This window comes from Coccinella septempunctata, chromosome 4 (assembly GCF_907165205.1).
Source record: "Coccinella septempunctata chromosome 4, icCocSept1.1, whole genome shotgun sequence".
NCBI lineage: Eukaryota > Metazoa > Arthropoda > Insecta > Coleoptera > Coccinellidae > Coccinella > Coccinella septempunctata.
Genome location: NC_058192.1, coordinates 36,640,859 through 36,668,515, shown reverse-complemented (window position 1 = coordinate 36,668,515; position 27,657 = coordinate 36,640,859). Strand labels below are relative to the sequence as shown.

Sequence of the window (27,657 nt, the reverse complement as noted above, 5' to 3'; positions counted from 1 at the left end):
AACAATTACAATGTCTGAAGATAATTCAAAATCGAGTGAAGTCGATGATGAAGTGAGAACTCTGATTAAAAACAGAGGTATAGTTAAAGCCAAGATGACTAGAATGGAAAATTGGTTCAAACAAGATAAACCTCTTGATATTGTTCAATGTAAATTACGTTTGGAACAACTAATGCAAATTTTCAAAGACTATGACAATTTTCAAACTAAATTAGAGGTTATGGATTATGAATCACATCATCAAGACAGAGAAATTATGGAAGATAAATATTTTGATTTGATTTCTTTTGTAACTAAAATTGTTAATCAGTCTGAGGACACTCAACAATCCAATTCTTCAACTGATAATCGGTCTACAATATCTCATTCAAGTATAAAGTTACCTGAAATTTCTATTCCAAATTTCTCGGGCGATATCAAACACTGGCCAAGCTTCTTCGAACTATTTACTGCACTGATAACAAATAATCAAAAATTATCTAATGTTCAAAAATTAATTTATCTGAAATCTGCTCTAACAGGGGAGCCATTACAACTCATAGAAAATTTGGAAGTGATCGGGTTGAACTTTCCCATAGCTATTAATACGTTGAGGGATAGATTCGATAATAAATACCTAATTGTTAACGCATATATAAGAAATTTACTGAATGTTCCATCCTTAACAAAAGGTAATGATAACAATCTGAGAAACTTTATTTCACAAATTAAAACAAATTTGGCAGCTTTAAACACCTATAATTTATCAGAAAAACTTACTGACTTGATCCTTATTCAAATTTTCACACAGAAGCTAGATTTTGGTTTAAGAAAAGAATTTGAAGGGGAAAGAAATGTTCGCGATTTTCCAACGCTCCCAGAATTTATACAATTTTTAGAAAGAAAATATAAGGTTCTCGAAAATTTGAGTGAGTCAACTCAAAATTCAAAATTAAATTCTTCGCACAAAAATAATAATACTTCTCGTAGTTCTTATCATGTTGATACTTCAGATAAAACTAAATTCTTCAAATGTTTCATCTATGGAGAGTAGAGAGAAGGAGAACGATCGCTGCTTTGAGACCACAGATTTTTTGTCCCCTAAAATATGTACCAATAGAGTAGTTCATGCTTTTGCCAACAGGCATGCTGACCATCACGAGAGTGCGAAATTTTGATTCAAACAAATTGTAGTTAGCTGAGTGAACGGTGACGGATGATAGGAATATTATTATTTTCGATTTTTGATAAGAGAACAACATAAATATGATCATGGTGAAATGTTGAAGCGTGCGCTAGTGTTAGAGTGTTTTGGCATCGGAAAGAAAAGGAGAAGAGATAAAATTTCCGAGAGCATTTTTGAGAGAAAATTGAAAAAAAAAACCTTTTCTCAAGAATCGACTCCGAATCAATTTGTGTGTCAAGAGCACTTTTGCGATGAAGATATCAAAAAGATGATGGATTCATTATAAACGAAATCGAAATTGTCATCCCTCGTGAGAAGTTGACTCTTCTGAATAAGAATATCTAACCAATAAAACTTCATGGTTCAGAAGTAAATATTCTTGAAGAATTTTGTTGGCATAACATAATATATGGTTTATATCGGTTCTCAGCTGAGTATTGGAAACAGAATCTACTCTAATATTTAAGTGATAAATTTGAGATTGCTACCTTTTGGTGTCTTGATGTGTACTACTCCTCACTACATATTTATATAATTTTGAAGATTTCGGTAAACCAACTAACATAGCTGCTTTCAATAAACAATGATAAACAAAAGTAGGTACAATTTTTTTGATCAGTGATTTCTTTTGAAATTCATTGATTTCGATTGTATTTTATTGCATATAATTCAGAGAACTCATATTTAATATAGATTTGAAGTAAGGTATTTGAAAAATCATAAGAAAAACCACGATGACACATAACCTAAAATAAAATGAAGGCTGTTCCAGAGAGAAGTTTTACTCTGGCTGTTCATTTCAAACATTGAACTTCTTTAGTTCAATGATTTCAAATTGACGCTTGCATCCCCACTCCTTATAGACACCCGCTGCAATCGCTGCGACACCTATCCTGCGTTTCCCGTTTTCGGGGACACATTTTTAGTACGTCGATCGTTCTCCTTCTCTCTACTCTCCATAGTTTCATCTGTGGTACCGATGAGCACAGAATATATTCCTGTAAGAGGTTCCTGAATTTATCTCCAAACGATCGTCATGCTGCTGCTAAAGCAAAAAATGCCTGTTTGAATTGTCTTTCATTAGGCCATACTGTTCAGTCATGTTATAGTCAACGCAAATGTTCCAATTGTCAAAGGTCTCATCATAGTTTATTGCATTTCAATAAGAATTCATCTCGAAATTCATTTTCCCATTCCAGATCTCATGATGAACCATCCAGATCAACTAGTTCGACGCAAGCATCTTCCCATTTATCCACTAGTGCTCAATCATACATTCCAGTGCGAGAAGAGGTTGATTCTTCTGCTCAAAATTTGTCTTCTCTTTCAGTACAGTCCTCTAATAATGAAGTGCTTTTAGCTACGGCATGTGTCAAATTGTATAATTCTCACAACCAGACAATTATAGCTCGTTGTTTTACAGACTCAGCAAGTCAAAAATCATTTGTAACTGAAGATTTAGTTAGAAAACTCAATCTCAAAACTTATGACCAGAAAATTCAAATTTCCGGTATCTCTCAAAGTTGTTCTATGTCAAATAGAATGATTGATCTAAAAATTCACTCATTAGTACACACCGACCGAAAATTTAGTGTTTCTTGTGCTGTTCTTAAAACTATAACTTGTAAACAACCACAGTTACCAATTAGTTTGAGTTCTATTCCTATTCCAATGAACATTCAATTAGCAGATATCCATTTCAACACTCCATCTAATGTTGATATACTTTTGGGTGCAGACATATACTTTGACATCATTACTGATGGTATAATTAAATTAGGTCCTGGATTGCCTGTTCTTCAAAATTCACATCTAGGATATTTAATTGCTGGAAATATTCCTCAGTCAGGATGCATGTCTCGTGCAACTCATTTAACTGCATCACAATATTTATTCGAATGTACAGAACCTACTGCCAATCCAGATGATATGTTGAATGATACTTTAACCAAATTTTGGGAAATTGAAGAAGTACAAATTCAATCTGAATCTATATTGACTCAAGCAGAGCAACAAGCTGAACAAATATTCAAAGACACAACCTTTCGGTTGCCGTCTGGTAGATTTCAGGTTGACCTACCATTCAAAGGTCCAAATGAACCTTCCAAACTAGGTGATTCATTCTCTCAAGCAAAAAAGAGATTTTTAAATTTAGAAAAGAGACTTGAAAGTTTCCCTGAACGAAAGGCCCAATATTCAGAATTCATCAATGAATATTTATCCTTAGGACATGCAGCAATTGTACCTTTAACTCTAACCAATGAATTGTCCCTTAACAAATATTTCGTACCTCATCATTGTGTCATTCGTGATCAAAGTATCACAACTAAGCTTCGTGTAGTATTTGATGGTTCTATGAAAACCTCAACTGGTTTTTCTCTTAATGATATTATGCTTAAAGGTTATACTGTACAACCAGACTTATTCGATATATTAATACATTTTCGTACATTCAGGTACGTTCTGCTGACATTGAAAAAATGTTTAGGCAAATTCAAATAAATCCTAATCACACATATTTATTGAACATCTTGTGGCGTGACAATCCTCAAGATAAACTGAAGTGTATAGAATTGAAAACAGTTACTTATGGCACAAATTCAGCCCCCTTCTTAAGTACAAGATGCTTAAAAGAACTAACAATGCAAAATAGGGAGAAATTTCCTCTCGCAAGCGAAGCAATTCTGAACTCCTGTTATGTGGATGATTTTCTTTTTGGCTGTCATGATGTATCAACTTTGATTGAGGCTCACCATCAACTCACTAATTGCTTACAATCAGCTTGCATATCACTCCACAAGTGGGGTTCAAATTCTCAGGAATTCTTAAATTCTATTTCAAAAAATTCTCACAAGGAAAATTATACTTTAGATTCAGGAAAATCTTCAAACAAAATTTTAGGTATGCTATGGGATTCGCGTTCTGATAATTTTAGAATTGCATTGCCAAAATTTTCAATGAAAGAATCTTATACTAAACGAGAAGTTCTCTCCACCATAGCATCCATTTATGATCCTCTAGGAATCATAAATCCTTTTGTTGTTAGTTTGAAAATTCTCTTGCAAAAAATTTGGATTTCAAAAATTGGATGGGATGAAAACATAAGTTCAGAACTTCTTTTTGATTGGAAGACTGCCTTAAAAGGTCTTTCAATGCTTTCCCAATTAAAAATTCCAAGAACTATTCTTCAATTTGAATCAAAAATTTTACGACATGAAATTCACGGATTTGCCGATGCCAGCTCTCAGGCATATGTAGCCTGTATTTATTTAAGGACAGTCTATTTGAATTAATCTGTCTCTTCAAAGCTGATAACAGCTAAAAGTCGTGTTGCACCATTGAAAATCTTATCTATACCTAAACTAGAATTGATGGGAGTTGTACTCTTATCAAAACTAATTTCAAAAATCTCTAATTCATTGTCATCCCACTTACAAAATATTGATTCCATTAATCTATGGTCTGATTCAGAAATAGTGTTAGCATGGATCCGATCTCATCCATCCCGTTGGTCTGTGTTTGTTTCTAATAGGGTAGTTCAAATCCAAGAAAATTCAAAAGGTGCCACATGGAGACATATAAGTTCCAAACTCAATCCTGCTGATTTACTCTCCAGAGGTACATTGCCAGCACAATTGATAGTCTCAGATTTGTGGTGGCACGGTCCCAGTTTCTTTTTTCAACCAGACCTTGATTTAACCCTATTCAATGTCAAGGAATTCTTTGGTAATCTTCCAGAGCAAAAGAAAACTGTTCATTTCGTTCAAAACACTTTGGATATTTATGATGTTTTCACACAGTATTCTGATTTATTTCACTTAAAAAGGGTAATGGCCTATTGCCTCAGATTCATTCAAAATTGCAGAAGACCATTCAAAAAATTGATTGATTCGTTATCTGTTACTGAACTCAACTCAGCAGAGATCAAAATTGTTGAAGTTACTCAACGACGGTATTTTTCCTGTGAAATAGGAAATATAAAGAACGAAAAGATATTGAAAAACAAAGTTATTCAAAAACTCAATCCATTTATCGATTCCATAGGTATTCTGAGAGTTGGAGGTAGACTCTCAAATGCTATTCTTCCCTTCAATCAAAGATTTCCCATATTACTTCCTTCTAAAAATCATATTTCAACACTTTTGTTGAAATCAGAACATTTGAGACTATTGCATGCAGGCCCTCAAAACACGCTTTCGAGTATCAGACTTAAATATTGGCCACTAGATGGACTGAGAGAAATAAAGCGTATCATTAATAAATGTCATACTTGTTATAAATTCAAACCACAATTGTGTTCACAATTAATGGGAGATCTTCCGAAGGAAAGGCTTCAAGTATCACGCCCTTTCACAAACACCTCTGTTGACTTTGGTGGTCCTTATTTAATAAAATCTTCTCCGCTGAGAAGGTCTCCACTTATGAAATGCTATATGGCAGTGTTTGTTTGTATGACAACTCGTGCAGTTCACATCGAATTGGTTTCAGGGTTAAGTACAGAGTCATTTCTACTCACTCTAAAAAGATTCATAGCTAGACGTGGAAATCCTTCTATAATATTCTCTGACAATGCCACTAATTTCCTGGGCGCAAAAAACCAGTTGAAGGATTTAAATGAATTCTTCAAAAAACCTGGAACTTCTGAAATATTGCAAAGGTATGCTGTTCAAAACAATATTCAGTGGAAATTTATTCCCCCTCGTTCACCTCATCATGGTGGCCTGTGGGAGGCAGCCATTAAGAGCGCAAAATATCATCTCATAAGAATTATGAAAAATTATATTTTCACTTTCGAGGAATTTAGTACTGTACTAGCCCAAATTGAGGCAGTACTTAATTCACGCCCCATCTGTGGCATTTCCAATGACCCCTCAGATTTTAACGTTTTAACACCAGGACATTTTTTGATAGGGACTAGTTTGACAACTTATCCAGAAAAAGATATCACTTGTTCTCCAATGAATAGATTATCGCTTTGGCAGAAATGCGGCCAAATTCAACAGCATTTCTGGGCACGTTGGAAAACCGACTACTTGAATAGATTACAAAATAGACCTAAATGGTTCATTCCTTATAATAATATTCATGTAAATGATATTGTATTATTGAAGGATGAAGCAACACCTCCACTCAAATGGCCACTAGCACGTGTTATTGAATTGATTAAGGGCAAAGACTCACGCGTTCGTATTGTCAAAGTTAAAACTCAAGGAGGAACATTCACTAGATCAATCACTAAAATATGCCCTCTTCCATATTGCGATAACAATATTGAATCTTAATATGAAGTGTTAAAATATATCGTAATTTTAGAACTCTTTATTTTCAATTCTTAACCTCAACGGTTCAGCCCGGGGAGTATGTTTAATTTTCATTAAAATAGCGTGCGTGTTCATGTCATATTAGTTACTAGGGTGATTCGTTAATATAAAAAGACAGAAAAAATACATCAGTCAATTCATCAGAAGCTTTTCAATTTTCTATCCTAAAATAATCAATTCTAAAAAGAATATTCGTTGAGTGACCAGGACCGACCTACAGTATTGTTCAATTCTTCGTTCCCTAATAAAAACCAGCAACACAAATATTTATGTGTTCATCTTATTGAATGGATACAACCGCTTAAATTGTGGAAGACAACTGGTATCATAAATGATTTTTTATATTGTAAATTACATATCTTATGAGCCTGTCCTCTTATTTCACCCGTGAAATGATCATGATCTATTACAGATTCATCTCCAGCAGTAAATGACCTCTCACATATATGGCACAAATCAGACATTCCATTTTTCGGATATGATTTCATAGGTTTTATGTTCTTTATTTCAATATTCAATTTATTTGCTATCATCTCTAATTCATCATTGAACCATTTCATACAATTTTCACCAGTATAACTGTTATAAAATGATTGAGATGAATCATGATTACATTTTAAGTAATAACCCACACTCATAGGTATATGCTCCTGATACTTAAATGACTTTGAAAATGTAGTTGAAGATGAATTATGTTTCTTCAAATATGATTCAAAATCCGCATAAATTATATATGGAACTTTTTGTTTGTATACATAATTTTTGAATTCAATATGTGAATCAATAGGAAATTTGATCAATGAGGGATCATGTTTCATGCAATATTTCTTATGCTCATTTAAATTGTTTTCAGTGAGGAAATAGTTTAAACACAGGTCACAAATATACTTTTTCTTCGTATTTTTCGAAAGTTTTGAGGAAACAAGGCGAGATAAATTTTTGATTAGCACATAATGATATTTAATGGGTGTATCATCATGATCGTCATAATCAATTTCGCTATTTTCAGGAACGTATTTATCCTGAATGAGAAGTAAGTTGAAATGTCTATCGAAATTTATTTGTGTGGATATACGTGTAGGCACAACCTCGAATTTTTTCTTATTCAATTGTAGCGAAAAAATATTCACTGATAAATTATTAATTTTCTCGAATTTATGAATATCTCTAATGCTCATTGGAAATTTTATATCTTGACAACTAAGAACATTTTTGAAATATGGATAAGATTTTACACGATCACAATTTTTCTCTCTAGGATGAAGTCCAGCAACAATACTCCAAGCGAAACAAGCATTATCATAATTTTTGATATTAATACAAGCCTTTCGACGTTTGATCTCATCGGGCAGCTCAATATATGAGCTACCATTCCCCATTTCTAATTTATTAATACTAGTATAGCCAGGAGATCCACCTTGTAGGTAGATTCACCTTTACTGGCAGATTCGCCTTTCGTCCGTAGCTCGGGCCTACGGCCCTCGCGATACGCCTTTTGTGCGTAGCTCGATTCCCCTTTTATAAATATCTAGGCCAAAAACGTTTTTTTAAAAGCCCGATCGATTTAAGGCACCTCGTTCTGTGATCGCTGCCAAGATAATTCCGTCAAAACTGACGTTAACCTTTAAATCACACTCTGACATCGATTGTCAAAGTGCACTTTCACTTAATTTTCTCTGATAATCAATAGAAAATAATTTAATTTTGTGGAATGTCACTCGATTTTTAATAGACGTCAAAAATTTTCAAAATTCTTACGCTTTTTTAGGAAATTTCGTTCGGGCTCCGGGAAAAAGAACAGGCCTATTTTAATTTCGGGTTCTTCGAGCTCAGTTCGACACCCATCCCGGCTCTCGATCTACCGCGGATCTCTCAAGCTAATCAAATCAGTTTGGCACCTTTCGCGAGAATCGTGAATTTCGCGATTTTCTCACGCAATTTTCGGACACTTCTAGACGGGGTAAAAATACGATCTAGGCATTTTCGGAAAGCTCGATTCTTACTCTTGCGTTCCATTTACCGCTCTACCCGGCCACGCGCCTTCGGCGCTCGCCATTTCAAATTTCCCATACCCTCCACCGACACTTCAACATGGCAAAAAATTTGATACGATTCGGTGATCATTTTTTATCAACGTTATAGTATTAATTAACCTCAAGTGATATAATAGAATGAAGTGCGTAACCGCTCTCTTTTTCTTGAAATTCTTCTAATTTTTTTAAGATTTTATCTAATATGAGCTCTGATAAAAGTCGGTCAAGATCGCAACCAGAATCAACAATGAAATTTTCTGATTTAAAGTATTTGAAATCTAGTATTTCAGAATCTCCAGATTTTTTTATGAACTCACCACAAAAAGTTGTATTCATTTTAATCATATTCAGTTTTTTCAATAGATTTTTCAATCTTCTTTTAATGAGAACAATGGCATCTACGAAAAACTCATTTATTTCAATATGTTTCAGATTTATAATAACTCCAGTTCTGACTCTACCAGTAAAGGTTGATTGAACATCTTCCCACTTTACCCTACGAGAACGTCTATTCCGTAAATCACCCCCCTTTTTAGATGAAACCATTCGTTGTAAAATTGTTTTATATCGTTTCAAATGATTTATGTTAGTTTGAATTTTGAATTTATGACTATGAATATTTGTTTTTTTCATCATCTTGTTGTATAATTTTATGTGATTATTTATAAGAACAATCCATCTGAGCTTACATTTCAAAGATTTAATTTTTTCTAAATACCTGAATGCTCTATGAAAAACTGATATAGAATCATCATTTACCTCCATGGCGACGACTTCTAACAATTTTATTCTTCACTGAATTCGAAATTTGATACAGGATACTTCGTTCCAATATCCTTCACACCTGTGAATTTTAGAAAGATCTTCCCCTCATTCAATTGATCCAGGCACTCCTTCACAGTATCGGTAGCTCGTTTCGGTAGGAAGACTTTATTTTTCTCCAGCTCTAAGAGTATGGTCTTCCCATAACGAGTTTTCAACAGGCTCGCCTTTAAAATACGAAATTTCTCTCCAAGTGGTAAGTCTCGGAGCTTGATTGTAGATTTTTCTGAATAAAAACATGCTGTATTTACTCTTTCGAAATCCATTTTTCTGGATATCTTGAATTGAGAAGAAAAAAATTTATAGAAAAACATTTTAGAATATTTTAAAATTTTACTCACCTAGATCACTATTGCACTAACTTGAGACGAATGATTGAGAACGTCGAATGTTATCTGTTTTTATAACTTCTTCATACCAGAGAAGGAAAAATATCTTCCATTTCCTTTATTTTTATTGCGGGAATAGGACAAATTACAATATGTCAGGTTTTCTTCATCCTGCATTGTAACAAGAAAATTCTTCGGTTGTAAAACGATGCCAGCTTCCTGTTTAAATTCTGCCAATGTTTCACTCGGTGGTATGTGATTGTATCGTATATGCGGTGTAGTGTGTCGTAAAAACCAATATCTCCCATTATATCGATATAATCTTCCATTTTCTTGATTCAGAACCACATCCTCATAATCTTTTGGAACATCACAAACATCGGATATTATGACATTTACATTTTCGAAGCAGAAAAATATTTTTCAATTTCCCAATTCGGAACCGCATCCTCATATTCTTGTCGAAACACGAAAACAATTCAATCCACAATGATAACAGAACCGTGAGATTAACATTGATTATTTTTTTCTTTCAATATTCTTATTCAAATCGAACTGATGAAAAACTTAAAACTCATGGACTCAATTAACTGGGGGGCGATACTCTGGAGGCGACACTCTGGGGCCCCCAATATTTTTACATCATTCAGACCCCCCAGTGACATCTCAGGGTTCAGTGTACTCCCAGGCGGCACGTGTAGTCCATGATCGCGTCATCAACGTATCACCAACAATTCAATTTCCTTATGAGCGAGCTGGCGCGGCCGCGTTGATAATCGGATTATATAAAACTATCCTAGGTTCGAATCCCGTCGACTTCAAGATTCTTTTTTTCCCCCCTTTTTTTTTTTTATTACGGCCCCAAAATACAACTACATCTCTGAACCCCCACAATGGAGCCCCTTTTCAGGAGACCCAGCGCTCCGCGCCCCACTACTCAGGGCCCCCATATTCATACGATTTCTAATATCTCAAGGTCAAATTTGAGCTAGAACATACATTGCTATACTACTCTTCTCGTTATCACCATTTCCATGAGTTTGTGCTCCCCTTTCTCGGTTTGGGTGAGGGGTAGAGAAATGGGAGCAGAAAGAGCACACCTTCAAAGGATGTGAAAGAGAAAAGAAAAAGGAATGAGACTGCGGGCAGCAGGCGTGGCTGGCTGCACCGTCTACGTCGTTACGATGGATAGCCGGTAGGACATTTACTAGATAGCTGCAAGGCAGGCCAGACATTATTATCATTATTACAACGAGATAATGAGTTATTGTTATCGAAGTGTTACTACTCTGCAGCAGAATTTAACCATGATTGTCCTGTAATGGTTAATGTAAGTTGAAATCTCAGGCTTATTGTATTTTGACCTGTCCCATACACTATGTGTCTTGAGGGATCAATAAATATGACCAGAGGAAAATTCACCTATCCCAGATATCTCAGATATTAAAAGGATTAAGCTCTGTTGGAGCCCTTTCCAGGTTTTCGGGCTCGTGGATGATTTCTATAGTTTCTAGCATTTAAATTATACGATTTCAACAAAATTATAATTTCGTACATACGGTTCTCGTGAAAACTCATATTTTTGCCCTACTTAATCGTATGACGTATGAATTCATTTCTCATTCCTCAATTCACTGCGCATTTTTGATATACCTATTGAATTGATGTGGACTATGGCCTATACTTGATGAAAATTCATAACTTAACTAAAAATTATATTATATTATTAACAAAAAAATGAGTTTTCAAATTACGAGACGTGTTTCGCTATCGCGATATTCATGTGAGTGAAGGTAAAGGATTTTCGAAATTCGATCTTGCCGTCCGCACATAATATGTGCAGGGCTGCATTTAGTTTCGCTGAAAGTATTTTAATCTGATCCGCACCATCCATCCAATGCAGTTGCATGTGCGTTTATTTTTATGGAGAAGGTGTTGGAAACAAATCTGAAATGCTGATATTTGTATCGACTCGAATTCATAAAATTACCGGAATAATTCGAGTAGTTCGGAAGTTATCATCCCATTATCGTTGCATTTGGAGGCATATATCTTGGTGACGTTCAAGAAAAAAAATTAAAGTATATATGTTCCCACTTCATGATATCTACGTATTATATTTATGACATTGTTCTTTATTTGCATTGTATCATTTTGAAATCATGAACAGAGCATGACACCATATCCTTTTAACTACCGTCGAGGGCGCTGTAAAATGTAAACAAATATGCAGGATTGTGAGAAATGCTATTGATCCTGTCGTTTTGATATATATTTATTAATATTTAGACGTTTTGTCAGTTGAATAGTGGATTACTGAAAGCCAAGTGCAGATATTGAACGGTTGATCAGTTATTTGTGTGTCATAGTGATTTTCCAGTGAAATGGTGAATTACTGAAAAGAAAGTGCTATGGATATCGAACTGTAGGTCAATAAATCATTTCTAGTATTTTCATAGCAATCCTATGGAACATAATATGCTATGTTTTTATTATATCCATCATATAAGAATTATATTTGAAAAAATAATGTCCTGTTTGGTGCAGATTTCGATATAAGATATTTTCTCACGTCTTGCAAGTACCTCATAGAAAAAAATTAATATATCATATAATATTTCGAATTTTCTTCAGAAAGATATGCATAGTAGGTATCCTTCTCATTCTCACAACGCACAGCCATAATTCTTCTAAAAACTTTTTGACCTAAGCCAAAAGATTAGCGAACTGTTGATTAATCTTTTTATGGAATGCATGAAAATGCAAAGACCAGAAAGACCTGTCCTAAGTTTTCTTGGAGAACAGTAATCATGAACCCAGAAAATTGCATGATGTAATTTATTCTTTCTAGTTCTACTAACGTGTGTACTAATCTTTCAACATCAATTTTGTTATCTGAAATTTATGAAAATATATTGTTTTTGAACATGAGTTCATTCGTTCACATATCCCACCGAACTGATGTGAGACGTTTTTGAATTTTCTTCTCAACAATTATTGATAAAAACACACTATCTGAAAAATCAGAATTTGAGTTCAATATTATATCAATAATAATTTATATTAATTTCCATGATTTTTATTTTTTTTGATGGAGCGTTCTCAATAACAAATGAAACATAATAAACATAACATATGAAGGTAATACATATAGATCTCCCAAGAAACAAACATTGGCATGATCCATGTTTGAACTTTTTATGCTCCTTTCAGAAAGGAGATATGTTCCTTGTTCGAGGCGGACATAGGAGCGTAGCTGCTACATTGTAAGCGCTCTGTATTTGTATGAACTCTTAAGCCCGGTACTTTCACCTTCGAATAAATTTTATTCAGTGTGAATAAGTATCTGTCAAATAATTTCTTATCTGAAGGATATCTTATTTCGGTGCTTTCAGATGAAATCATTTGACGAATAACAATTCTATGAAAGTACGGTATACTACTTTTCACTGATTAATGTAAAATAAGACACATACATATACGTATACATTGTTATAATTCCAACTAGAAAGGAAATATTTCGTGGAAATCACACAAATAATAACCATACATCAAGAATTTAAAAAATTCAACCAATAATGACGTACCGACATTCGATCTATGTCAAATAAGATCTTATAATTAAGTTTCAATGACGATGAATAACATTATCTGAAAGTGAAAAGACAGCATTTTTACTTATTCTACGAATAAGACATCTATCGAATACATTTATTTATTCGCGCGTGAAAGTACCGAGCCTTAGGCCCGGTACTTTCACCTTCGAATAAATTTTATTCACTGTCAATAAGTATCTGTCGAATAATTTCCTATCTGAAGGATACCTTATTTCGGTGCTTTCAGATGGAATTATTTGACGAATAACAATTCTGTGAAAACACGGTATACTACTTTTCACTGATTAATGTGAAATAAGAGACCTTATTGTAGAAATTGTTATAATTCCAACTAGAAAGCAAATATTCCGTGAAAATCACACAAAAAATAACCATACATCCAGAATCTTGAAAATTCAACCAATAATGACGTACCGACATTCGATCTATGACCAATAAAATTTTATTGACGAGTTTCAATGACAGATTTATTCGATGAATAACACTATCTGAAAGTGAAAAGACTGTATTTTTACTTATCCTAAGAATAAGACTTATTTATCGAATAAATTTAGTTATTCGCAAGTGAAAGTACCGGGCCTTAGTGTGATATATCTGTTATAAATCAAGGAGCGCGGGATACATTTCTGTTCCATAACTTTTATGGGATATGGTCACCTGGGTAAGTATTGGAAAATATGAAATTTTCAAATTCAGAGAATATTAATCAGCAAATTGTAACAATTATGTTTCCAATTAGTACAATTGAATTAACCCTACACTGCACAATGTAGACGATCTGATACATCTATCTTTTTACACGTTGATCATAATCAGGGAGCGCGTTATTATATTACTGAACATCGTAGACGATCTGCTGCATCCTTATGTATACTATACATAAGATATATTTTCTGTTTTTTTTTGTTTACGCGAAGTTCCGCGTAATTCAGTTGATGCATGTCGTGCCAGAAAAGCCTTCCAATTTTCATTTATTTTGGATTCATAAGGAAGTTTTGGATAACAGAAGTAAATAAAAGGTTGGTATTTCATAATATTTTGTTATCCTGCTGTATACAATTGTTTTTTCGCCAGAATCTTGGTTTTATTCATATGTATCACGTCTGATACATTGTGCATCAATGAGATGATTTTATTTTAGGAGAAATATGGAGCAAAAGAAGTGGTGCAGAAAGTATCTCACTGATAAAGAGTTGGAAGAAATTATTGCATATTTGTCAGATAGTGAAGATGATTTCGATGTGGAAGATAAGGATGAAGAGGGAGATTTTCACAGAATAATTTCGACAATTCAATACTTTCTATGCCAATTGAGTTTGAGGATGGGGTAGTCTGCCAGAACTCTGAAAATTTCGATGCATCTGGAGCAGAGTTACACACCTCAATACCCCTTGTTGTGCAGCTAGCTAAATATAGCATTCATTGTCTCGGTACAGTGAGGAAATTAAGAATCCCAAACTGTAAACTACCTACTGAGAAAGATTTGGCCAAGGAAACTCGAGGAAAATCTTACGAATTTGTGTGCGATACAGAAGGAGTAGAAATATCATCAGTTGTTTGGAAGGACAACAAAATAGTTACCCTTCTTTCTTCCTTCACTGGACAATTACCATTTTCAGTTATAAAAAGATTCGACAAAAAAGAAAGAAAGCTTATAGATGTCCAACGTCCCAATATCATAAAAGAGTACAATAGACACATGGGCGGAGTTGATCTACGTGACAGTTTGATTGGACGCTACAAAATTAGAATGAGGACAAAAAAATGGTAAATGCAGTTGTTTAACCATCTCATCGATGTGGCCGTCATAAACGCATGGATTTTATATAGAAACAGCGAGAGAAAAAAAGGGGATAAATATCTGCCCCTAGATAAATTCCGTGCCGAAATTGCCTATTGTTTGTGCAATCAGGAAAAAACTCTATATACAAGAAAAAGGGGAAGACCAAGTGATCTTGAAAAAATGATTCAAGAGAAAAAACAATGCTCAGCTACTACATCATCAACGTCCTTCAAAGGACGTTCTTCAAGACGCCTATAATCATTGGCCACTCCATGACGAAAAAAGACAAAGATGCAAATTACCACGATGTTCATCATTCCCCTTCATAAAATGTTCGAAATGTGAATTACATTTTTGGCTAAACAAAAACAATAACAGTTTTGTAAAATTTCATAAAAATTAGAAACATTTTGTAATTTTATGCACTATGACACAATGTAGCAGAAATGATACATTTGATTTTTTTGATATATTTCAATAAATTTACTGTTCTGAATTTTTTAATGATTTTTTTTCCATTCTACTCAAGAAGATACATATCAAAATAATTTTTTTCTCGAGAAAAAAAAATTGCGCAGTGTAGGGTTAAGAACCAAAACAAAATCTTAACTTACGGGCTATTACCAACTTAAATTGTATTCTCCATAGCCACCCAGATGTCAATCATTGTTGAATGGACTATGCTTTATTCGGGCCTGAGAAAGAGTCACGTCCACATACAGCGTGGCAAAAAAATCACGTAGCTTGTCATTAATTCTTGTACGAAGAATTATTAAGGAAAATCCTGGAACCCTTCGATTTTTAATTTCAAAGGCAATTTATCGTATGCTTTTTTGAATATTATATTTCTCACCCCCTACGCCCCGCACCTCTCTACTTTATTTTTGTATAGGAGAATATATCCATTGTAATAAATCAAATGAAGAGTAATTTGATTACCTATTCAGTAATTTGGCTGAGAGTAGAATCGGTTTTGCCGTTTTTTTATTGAAAAATAATGAAATAATTTACAATTTGTGATTGGAAAGTCCTGCAATCACACCATATTTCTTTTACTTATTATTATAAAGAGAAATCCACGAATCCATGGATTTCGAAAGCTGGTCTCCCTATGCTTTTTTGAATTTGAAATCTCTCACCCTTCACGCTCCACACCCCTGTACTTTTTTTTTCAAATAGGAATATATGGATTGTGATATACAGCGTGCCAAAAAATTAACATATTCCTATTTCTTTTTCACTTTCAGATAATGTTATTCATCGAATGAATCTGTCATTGAAACTTAATTATAAGAGTTTATTTGACATAGATCGAATGTCGGTACGTCATTATTGGTTGAATTTTTTAAATTCTTGATGTATGGTTATTATTTGTGTGATTTCCACGAAATATTTCCTTTCTAGTTGGAATTATAACAATGTATACGTATATGTATGTGTCTTATTTTACATTAATCAGTGAAAAGTAGTATACCGTACTTTCATAGAATTGTTATTCGTCAAATGATTTCATCTGAAAGCACCGAAATAAGATATCCTTCAGATAAGAAATTATTTGACAGATACTTATTCACACTGAATAAAATTTATTCGAAGGTGAAAGTACCGGGCCTAAGAGTTGATACAAATACAAAGCGCTTTCAATGTAGCAGCTACGCTCCTATGTCCGCCTCAAACAAGAAACATATCTCCTTTCTGAAAGGAGCATAAAAAGTTCAAACATGGATCATACCAATGTTTGTTTCTTGGGAGATCTATATGTATTACCTTCATATGTTATGTTTATTATGTTTCATTTGTTATTGAGAACGCTCCATCAAAAAGATGAAAAATTATGGAAAGTAATATAAATTATTGATATGATATTGAACTCAAATTCTGATTTTTCAGATAGTGTGTTTTTATCAATAATTGTTGAGAAGAAAATTCAAAAACGTCTCACATCAGTTCGGTGGGATATGTGAACGAATGAACTCATGTTCAAAAACAATATATTTTCATAAATTTCAGATAACAAAATTGATGTTGAAAGATTAGTACACACGTTAGTAGAACTAGAAAGAATAAATTACATCATGCAATTTTCTGGGTTCATGTTTACTGTTCTCCAAGAAAACTTAGGACAGGTCTTTCTGGTCTTTGCATTTTCATGCATTCCATAAAAAGATTAATCAACAGTTCGCTAATCTTTTGGCTTAGGTCAAAAAGTTTTTAGAAGAATTATGGCTGTGCGTTGTGAGAATGAGAAGGATACCTACTATGCATATCTTTCTGAAGAAAATTCGAAATATTATATGATATATAATTTTTTTCTATGAGGTACTTGCAAGACGTGAGGAAATATCTTATATCGAAATCTGCACCAAACAGGACATTATTTTTTCAAATATAATTCTTATATGATGGATATAATAAAAACATAGCATATTATGTTTCATAGGATTGCTATGAAAATACTAGAAATGATTTATTGACCTACAGTTCGATATCCATAGCACTTTCTTTTCAGTAATTCACCATTTCACTGGAAAATCACTATGACACACAAATAACTGATCAACCGTTCAATATCTGCACTTGGCTTTCAGTAATCCACTATTCAACTGACAAAACGTCTAAATATTAATAAATACATATCAAAACGACAGGATCAATAGCATTTCTCACAATCCTGCATATTTGTTTACATTTTACAGCGCCCTCGACGGTAGTTAAAAGGATATGGTGTCATGCTCTGTTCATGATTTCAAAATGATACAATGCAAATAAAGAACAATGTCATAAATATAATACGTAGATATCATGAAGTGGGAACATATATACTTTAATTTTTTTTCTTGAACGTCACCAAGATATATGCCTCCAAATGCAACGATAATGGGATGATAACTTCCGAACTACTCGAATTATTCCGGTAATTTTATGAATTCGAGTCGATACAAATATCAGCATTTCAGATTTGTTTCCAACACCTTCTCCATAAAAATAAACGCACATGCAACTGCATTGGATGAATGGTGCGGATCAGATTAAAATACTTTCAGCGAAACTAAATGCAGCCCTGCACATATTATGTGCGGACGGCAAGATCGAATTTCGAAAATCCTTTACGTTCACCCACATGAATATCGCGATAGCGAAACTCGTCTCGTAGTTTGAAAACTCATTTTTTTGTTAATAATATAATATAATTTTTAGTTAAGTTATGAATTTTCATCAAGTATAGGCCATAGTCCACATCAATTCAATAGGTATATCAAAAATGCGCAGAGAATTGAGGAATGAGAAATGAATTCATACGTCATACGATTAAGCAGGGCAAAAATATGAGTTTTCACGAGAACCGTATGTACGAAATTATAATTTTGTTGAAATCGTATAATTTAAATTCTAGAAACTATAGAAATCATCCACGAGCCCGAAAACCTGGAAAGGGCTCCAACAGAGCTTAATCCTTTTAATATCTGAGATATCTGGGATAGGTGAATTTTCTTCTGGTCATATTTATTGATCCCTCAAGACACATAGTGTATGGGACAGGTCAAAATACAATAAGCCTGAGATTTCAACTTACATTAACCATTACAGGACAATCATGGTTAAATTCTGCTGCAGAGTAGTAACACTTCGATAACAATAACTCATTATCTCGTTGTAATAATGATAATAATGTCTGGCCTGCCTTGCAGCTATCTAGTAAATGTCCTACCGGCTATCCATCGTAACGACGTAGACGGTGCAGCCAGCCACGCCTGCTGCCCGCAGTCTCATTCCTTTTTCTTTTCTCTTTCACATCCTTTGAAGGTGTGCTCTTTCTGCTCCCATTTCTCTACCCCTCACCCAAACCGAGAAAGGGGAGCACAAACTCATGGAAATGGTGATAACGAGAAGCTTCCGAAACAAGTCGCTGCCTGGGGATCGTCAGGGCATGTCTGGAGCCGGCGCTGGACATGACAGCATGCGGGACGTCGGTGGCAGGATGTTGGGGAAGCGGGCTCCTGCTGCAAATGAAGCTACAGCTCCAAAGCAACAACAGCAACCAACGAGTCCAATTCAATTGCCGACTCGAACTGCTTTTTTTGTGTAGCAGGGGGAAAATCTGCAAATCAGACGAACCACCCTCTCCTGAGGGGAACAAGTGTGGGGTTTCTCACTCTTCTGAGCTCTAGACCCACTAAAAACCCTTAACTGCTTCTTGAATTTTGGTTCCGGGCATTTGCCTATAAACCGTTCATCTCTTAGTCGGTTTTCTTCTCGCACACTATCGTGCTGGGATTTATGTGTTTATCCTATATTGGATTAACACTTTATTGAATTTTTCAATAAGTTTCTGTTGTTATTTTAATCTCTTTTTAATTGATCTCTTGGTCTCCTTCGGTAAATTCGCATTCTCCTCTTGTATTCCTCTGGGTCGTAGTCCACTAGTCTCCCGAGTTCTTGATTCGGATGGTTTTTCGCTGTTTCGAATAATTTCTCTGCTTTTCTGTTCATGAATTCCGTTATGGTTTCCCATTTTAGGTCCCTATAAATCTGTCTATTCCTGACAAACCAAGGTGCATCTATTGCACATCGTAGCAGCTTGTTTTCAGTGGCCTGAATTCTTTTGATGTGGCTCTTTGCCGCGAAGCCCCAGGCAACTGATCCATAAGTCAGTTGAGACCTAGCAACGGCTTTGATTATCTTCAATTTTGTCTCTTTCGACATGTGGCTTCTTCTTCCTATTAAAGGGTAGAGTCTATTCATCGCTGCTTTTGTTTTGTCGATTGCTTGTTGGATATGACTTTTCCAAGTAAGTCCTTTGTCAAGCGTTATTCCTAAATATTTGGCTTCATTTTTCCAGTCGATTTCTTCGCCGTCAACTTCTAGATTCGTTGTGGGTCGCAGTCTTCTCTTCTGTAATAATATTGCTTGGCTCTTTTGTCCATTGAGCTTGATTTTCCACTTTATGCACCAGTCATTTGCTTCGTCAATCGTTTCTTGTAGAACTCGTTTTATTACTTCTGGGTTTTGGTGTCGAGTTGCAATGCCTGTGTCGTCAGCATATAACGTTAGCATGGTTCTTGGATTCTTCGGAATATCGTGAATGTATATGTTGTACAGAAGTGGCCCAAGCACTGACCCTTGGGGTACTCCAGCCTCTAAATCTCTTGTTGTGGAGCATTCTCCTTCCACTTTCACGTAAAATCTATTTTTGAGATAATTCCGGATCAACTTGCATATTTTGATCGAATATCCAGCACTTCTCATCTTATATATTAATCCTTCAGGCCATACTCTGTCGAAAGCTCTGGCGACGTCTAGTAAGACAAGCTTGTTTATTTTGGAATCCCTCTGTAATGTACTCTGTTAGCCTTAATAATTGTTGCTCTGTTGAATGTTCTCTTCTGAATCCGAACTGTTCTGGCGGTATCAGTTTCAGATTTTCGGTTTCCTCATTTAGCCTCGTGGCGATAATCCTTTCTACTACTTTTCCTAACGCCGACAATAGACTTATCGGTCTGTAGTTTTGTGAGAACTTCTTCTCTTTGAATGGTTTATTGAATACTATGACCTCCGCTGTTTTCATTTTTCTGTGTAGTGTTCTGTCCTCATGATTCCATTCGCGATATTTGTTAGAGCGGCTATACCTTTTCTAGGTAATTTCTTTAACATAACATTCGTTATTTTATCGCTTCCGGGAGCTTTCCTCTTCTTCAAACTTCTAATTATTTCCCTGATTTCATTTGGCAATGTTGGCTTGTCTATTGCAGCAGTCGCTGGTAATTCATCCATTTCTTCATCATTTTCTTCAACCAGTTCTTCCAAATCTTCATTATCGTCGTCTATCCTGTAATTTATTCTCGATTCTTTTTCGATCGAGTCCGCCAATGCATTTGCCTTATCAGTATTAGTATACGCCATTCCCCTTTGTCCGTGTAGGGGTGGAATTTTAGTATTTTCTCCTCGTAGGCTTTTTTGCATTCTCCTTGCAGAATGATCGATTGTATTCAGTTCTTGAACCCTTTTGTTCCATCTGCTTGTTCTTAGATCTTTCAGGGCATTTTTCAGAACTTGGCTATGGCGGTTGAGGTTCCTTCTATTCAGATCATTTTTATTCATCCGATATATTCTTCTGAGTCTTCGATTTTCTCGTATAAGATCTTCTACTTCTTAGGGCGTATCGCCATGCGGATGACTAGGTGCTGGTCTCTTCACTCTTCTCGTGCTTTTTTCGTAAGCTTTCAATATAATCTCTTCCAGTTTATCAACCGCACATTCCAGATCCTCTGGAGTGCTTATTGTTGAAATTTCTGTTATTTCCGATTGTATTAAATGGCTGTATTTAGCCCAATTGGTATATTCTCTTATTTCCATCAGTTTTTCTCTTTGTTCTTCTCCAATTGTCAATTCGACGGGATTGTGGTTCCATCTTCCAAAGTTTCAATAGAGAATTCTTGAGTTATATTTTTCAATATTGCGATATCTATTACATCTGGTATTCCTATACCAAAAGCAAGATATGTCGGTAACTCTGGTCCAATCACTATGGCATTTTGTTTTTCGGCGAAATCCTTGAGTTTTTTGCCATTTCTATTATCTGCTCTGCTGTTCCATAATGGGGATTTACAGTTGAAATCTCCGATGGAGATTTTCGGATCTTCTTCTCCTCCTCCATTTGGTAGGTAAAAAATTCTTTACCATGCTGCTCAAAGAATTTTGTGATTTTTCTAAAATCATCTACGGTTGACGCGATGATTTTTATACCGTCTTTAACTACAGTTGCGCGGTTGTAGTTTATCTTTTTTGTGTAGAGAGCTTTAGATATCTCTACCCAATCTGAGGTGCCCATCATCGTGATGGGTGGAATTTTATCTCTTTTAGGCACTCCCGTTGCCTTCTTGACAGTCTCCTCATCAGAAGAGGAGCTTTCTTTTCGTTCGCCTTTAGTTGGGGGCGCGTTTGTTGCCTTCGCAACCTGCGTTGAATCATTTTTCCTTGTTTCGGGTTGTGAAACAATTCCTTTAAGGGAATTATTTTTGGAATCCGCTACTGGTTTTGTGATTGCGGCGTAAGTGAGAGATTTCGGCATATTATTGCGGGTCATTTCCTCCCTCAAGAGGCGCATCTCATCGACCAACTGTGACACAGTTTCAGTCAGTTTGACTATTTGAGCTTTCAACTGCCCATTTTCTTCTTTGAGCTTTACAAGCTCTTCGTGTTCGCCGTCGCTGAATTCTTTAGCATCGTTCGCTTCCATGTAGGAACCCTCATCATCTGAGGTTTCCGACATGGTTTTATACTCAAAAATCTCAAAATATCAAAGGATTTGGAAATAATAAAATATTCAGGAATATTCGCTGAAATAGTCTAATATAACTATGGTATAAAGCCAAAAGTTTTCTACGCTATGAGAAAAATCAGGGAAATGATACGAAAAATAAGCTCACCTGATGCTTTCTGCAGAAACAACGATCTGGCCGATCTAGACTCTGAAGAAGAACACCAACTTCGAAAATTTTAACGAATTAAAATTTCGATAACACACACACGTATACAACCTACACAAACTTCACAGACGGAATCAAAAATTCCGTAGCTTCGCTAGTGTAAACTTTCTCTTCCACTTTCTCTTTGAGAGATGACGTATCGCACTGGTATCATTCAACACGTCTACTCGCTTCAACATCTCGAGGTGAACTGCTGACTCGAACTGCTGAAGGTGCTGCGCAGGATATTCAGCCAGTGCTCACCTAATCGGGGTTAGTTAGAAATCGCATGAAGTAGACAACGTCCATGAATGAAACTATTGTGCGCATATATAACTCCATCACGGGACTAGGGCAGAACTCGAACAACTATAAGAGAGGCTCCATGAGGAATTCTGCAACGCCTACCCAAATCTCAATGTCACTGAAAAACGAGTGGCAGACTAGTATCGCGTAATTTTGAGAAATGAACTAATACCAATGGCCCGAATCGACGCAATTAAACAAGAACTTCAGCGTCCGCTAGAAAAAGAGAATAACACCAACACCTCAGATGAAATTCACATGCCTGGGCAACAACAGTCAGAAGAAATTGATACTGAAAGTCCATCTTGCAACGCAAGTGAGCCTGAACACCAGGACGATAGGGAAGAGCTCCACCGACAAGTTGACTCTGACATGAGGAGATACTTTGCCGAACTGGAAGGAACAGATCCTCGTCATCGAATAGCACCTCCCCGATACAATACATCCAAGAAACTGTCACTCATAATTGACATCTTTGTTATGTTTGTGGTAAGAAAAAGTTACTTTTTCTATGGTTGCTACACTGAACCTCGAAATGGATGTGTATCTAAGACAACCTGTGTATTCTGTATTCGAGAATGTGGGAATAAAGAGAGTGGAAGATAGTATCCATTATTATACCCAAATTCTACAAAAAGACAAGAATATGAGGTAAAAACAGCTAATTTCATACAATACTACATTGTGTGCTGTTGGATCAACATTTGGCGACGAGGATTTTTGAAGATTGAGAAAATCCTAGGCTAGGCAAGATCACGTGCGGGTAGGTTACTTTTGATTGGAAAAATGGCTATCCAAACTTCATGCAATATAGAATTTTTTAACCCAAATTGCCAGAAATATAGTCGTTGGTATCAAAGACTTACAACTGCATTCAATATTTTTGATATCAAAGATGATACAGCAAACAAGCAGTATGTTCAACATTATGTTGGAGCTGAAGTCTATGACAAACTGTGCGATCATTTTACTCCATTGGATCCAGAAGCTCGTACATTGTCAGAATTAAATGATGCCCTTGAACAAATGTTTGAGTCCACACAATTGGAGATTTCGGAGATATATAAATTCCATAAGAGGTACCAATTAGAGGGAGAATCTGTTAAGGAATATGAACTTCAGTTGAAGAAAATATCCGTAAATTGCAACTTTGGACAATATTTGAATAAGGCGGTTAAAAATCAATTTGTGTGTGATCTAAGGAATACTAGAATACAAAGTCATATGTTGGAAATCAGGGACCTCATTCTCTGCAAGGCCGTTGAAATTGCCAACACAATGGAAACCTCAATACGGGATGCGGAACTTCTACATTGACCAAACAAATCTTTTGTTAAAGCAGTTCACCCAACCAGAAAATATCCAATTTAGAAGTAATCCACCCAGTCTCCAGCTTCACCTCAATGTAAAACTACAGGCTCTACAAAAAAGCAGCTTCAGGTGTGTTTCCAAAAATCATTGGGCCAACCACTGTAAAGCAAAAAACCTTTTGTGTGATTCATGTAAGAAAAGAGATCATGTTGCTTCTGTTTGCAAAGCTACACATGTAAATATAATCTGTTACGATAGCTCAGAGAATATGAGAGAAAATGAGAATAGAAACTATAGAGATACGCTGGAAGCACTCGACCTACCTTGTTGGGATGAACACCAGAAATTGGGAGCTGGCACTTCCTGCTATCTTTCGAAGTCTTTTTGAGAGCACTATCTTTGAAAGCACTATTCAAGAAAAAGGAATCGGAATTTAGAAAAATCGACGAAATTCAGATTGTAATTTGCACTGTGTTCCGACCTTCGTCAATCGAGAAGTTATATTAATCTCGCCCATATGTCTCCATATGCAGTCCGAGATTTTCCAGCGTATTTGCCGATAATGAATTGAAACATAAACAAATGAATGAAAGAAAAAAAGGAGAATTAATTATAGAAACTGACGCGTTGATTCAATGATCGTTTCGAAACAAAAGAAAAATATATATATATTGAATTGAGAAATTCAATTCAATAAGAGTGTTGCATCAACATAACCGCCCACCTAAAATATACATATTTTAAAGAGAAGAAAATAAAAAATTAAAATTCAGCAATAATTATTGCTGAGGTAATGGACACAACTTTACTATAGGACGTTGCATCACACTTTGGCTAGTACGAACGGTAGCTACAGGAGCTATTCCATCTAAACCTAGATGTAGTTTCTCAATTCGTGCCAACTGCCGGCGCAAGGGAGAAATAGGTCCATCATTAATGAGGACAAGCATACCCGGTTTTAGGGTAGAATTCGGATGTTTATCCCATTTTTTTCGTTGTTGTAACGTATGTAGATACTCTTTGTGCCAACGTTTCCAAAAATCTGCATGAAGTCGCGAGAGCAATTGCCATCTAGATAGCCTATTGATTTGCAGATGAGACATATCATCATCTGGTAGCTATGTTAAGGGTTCAAGAGTCAAAAAATGACCTGGCGTCAAGGCGGATAGGTCATTTGGATCACTGCTCAACGGGCAAAGTGGTCGCGAATTCAGAACCGCTTCGATTTGCGTCACAACCGTATACAGTTCCTCGTAAGTCAGTTTCTGTTCACCTATTACTCTCATTAATTGCTTTTTAACTGATTTTATTCCGGCTTCCCAGAGACCGCCAAAGTGAGATGCGGATGGAGGGTTGAAGCTCCAATCAATATGCTCAGATTCGGTAGCATTGCGGAACAAAGTACGTAAAAGGCCGTAGGCTCCACGAAAATTTGTACCACCGTCACTAAAGATCCAATTACACCTCCCTCTGCGGGCTATAAAGAGTCGTAAAGCTGCCAGGAGCCAGAAAAGCTTCGGAGGAAAGGTCAGAAACCAATTCTAGGTGTATTGCCTCAACAGCGAAACAAATGAAAAGGCAGACGTATGCTTTAGTATATTTAGTACCTCGTGATCTTGACATAGTGATAAGGAAAGGACCACCAAAATCAACACCAACACATTGAAATGGCTTTACCTGGTTTAAACGGCTAGAAGGCAAGTCTCCCATAAACGGTTGAACGGGTTTAGGATTTGAACGGAAGCAAGTATTACATTTTGAGAGCACGCGATGTATAGCTCGTCTCGATGAAAGTATCCAAAATTGCTGACAAATAAGATATTGCAATGCTTGATGACCTGGCTGCAAATGTTTTAAGTGGAAATGGCGAATTATAAGATCCGTCAAAGGATGTTGGCAAGGAAGTAAAGCAGGGTATTTGCTCTCAAAGGAGAGCCCTGAAAGAGTAATTCGACTGCCCACCCTGAGAATATCATCCGAGTCAAGGAAAGGATTCAGTTTCCTGAAAGGTTTTGACAAAAGTTCACCTTTTCGAAGATGATCGATTTCCACACTAAAGATTTCCACCTGAACTTGCTTAATAAGAAATAGTAAGGCATGTGTTAACTCCGAAATAGTTAACATGCCTTGGCAAGGTGATGAAGAATTTCGAGCATTGAAGCAGAACCTCAGCATGTATGCTAAAATCCTTTGAATTTTCGAAAGAGATGAAAACTGTGATATTAGGTCGTTAGTCGAGGATTTCTGAACCGATGTTGTCAAGACAATTTTCCGTTCTTCTTCCGAGCAGAGAGAAGAATCTTCAGTATGGGTAAATGACGTGCTAGAATAAAATAGAATAGAATAATAGAATAGAATAGAATAATTTATTAATCCTGTAAGACATTTAACATGTAGAGGACAAGTCAATAAATCAACAATCACATTTTATCAGAAAAATATTCACAAACTGAGTAATAACATTTTTCCAAAAGTTTAGCCTTAACTATTTTCTTAAATTCCTTAAAACTAAGCGATCGTATTTCTTTTGGAAGATGATTGAAAAGATTTACACATTGATACAAAGGGGACATCTCAAACTTAGCAGTTCTGTGCTTTGAAATGGACATAATTGTTTCATTTCTGGTGTTATAATCATGATAAAGAGACACTTTTGCAAAATGGTCCTCATTTTATTTAGCGTATAGGAGGCACCTTAATATGAATATTGATGCAACCGTTAGAATATTGTGATTCTTAAAATAAGGCCTGCATGAAGGTCTAGGTGAGATATTGAATATCATGCGCAGAATCCGTTTTTGAGTTATAAACACTCTACTTACATCGGTCGAGTTACCCCATAACATTATATTATAGGAGATGTAGCTGTACACAAGACTGTAGTACACATTCATTAGTGACTGAAGGGGAATCAGATTTCTAACTCGACTGATGGCATAGAAAGAGCAATTCAATTTTTTGCATACATAATCTACATGAGAGCACCACCTCAGATTCTGGTCCAGGTAGATTCCCAGAAATCTGGTACTTTGCTTAGCTTCGATCACGTGACCCGAGAACCGTAATGTCAACCTATTGAGGTCTCCATTCCTATTTTGGAAATGAATGCATTCTGTTTTGCCAACATTGATCATCAAATTATTTTTACGGCACCAGTCTACAAAACATTGTACCAATAGTTGACATAGAGTTTGTAATTCTTCGAATGTTTTGGCAGTTATCGCGACTGAAGTGTCATCAGCAAACAAGACCAGTCTTATCACATTCAAAAGAAGGTTGAAATCTGTGAAACCCGATAACAAAAATAGCGCTTTCTTCAAATTAGCCGGCAAGTCATTGACAAACAACAAAACCAGAAGCGGTCCCAGCACGGATCCCTGAGGTACGCCTAAGTTAATATTTTCTTCTTGCGAGAAAGAGTTGCCGACTTTGACAAGGATTTTTCTATTTTCTAAATAGCTTCGAATCCATGCTAGAAATATACCTCTGAATCCAATGTTGTAA

General features: G+C 35.6%; 1 protein-coding gene across 1 annotated transcript; it reads left to right on the top strand.

Annotated features, from left to right (window-relative positions):
• The first annotated feature begins 10 nt into the window (after positions 1-10).
• Positions 11-27,534, top strand: LOC123311691. Its single transcript, XM_044895761.1, has 3 exons — positions 11-1,020; positions 2,134-3,278; positions 27,371-27,534. The coding sequence occupies exons 1-3, from the start codon at positions 11-13 to the stop codon at positions 27,532-27,534; spliced, it is 2,319 nt and encodes a 772-aa protein (XP_044751696.1).
• The last annotated feature ends 123 nt before the right edge of the window (positions 27,535-27,657 follow it).

What these genes read in the sequence shown, in the direction of transcription:
- LOC123311691 (XM_044895761.1), top strand. Translation starts at nt 11, where the DNA reads ATGTCTGAAGATAATTCAAAATCGAGTGAAGTCGATGATGAAGTGAGA. An exon ending in AAATTCTTCAAATGTTTCAT is followed by an intron (nt 1,021 to 2,133) that starts CTATGGAGAGTA and finishes CCATAGTTTCAT; the next exon opens with CTGTGGTACCGATGAGCACA. An exon ending in AAATGAACCTTCCAAACTAG is followed by an intron (nt 3,279 to 27,370) that starts GTGATTCATTCT and finishes ATGTTTTGGCAG; the next exon opens with TTATCGCGACTGAAGTGTCA.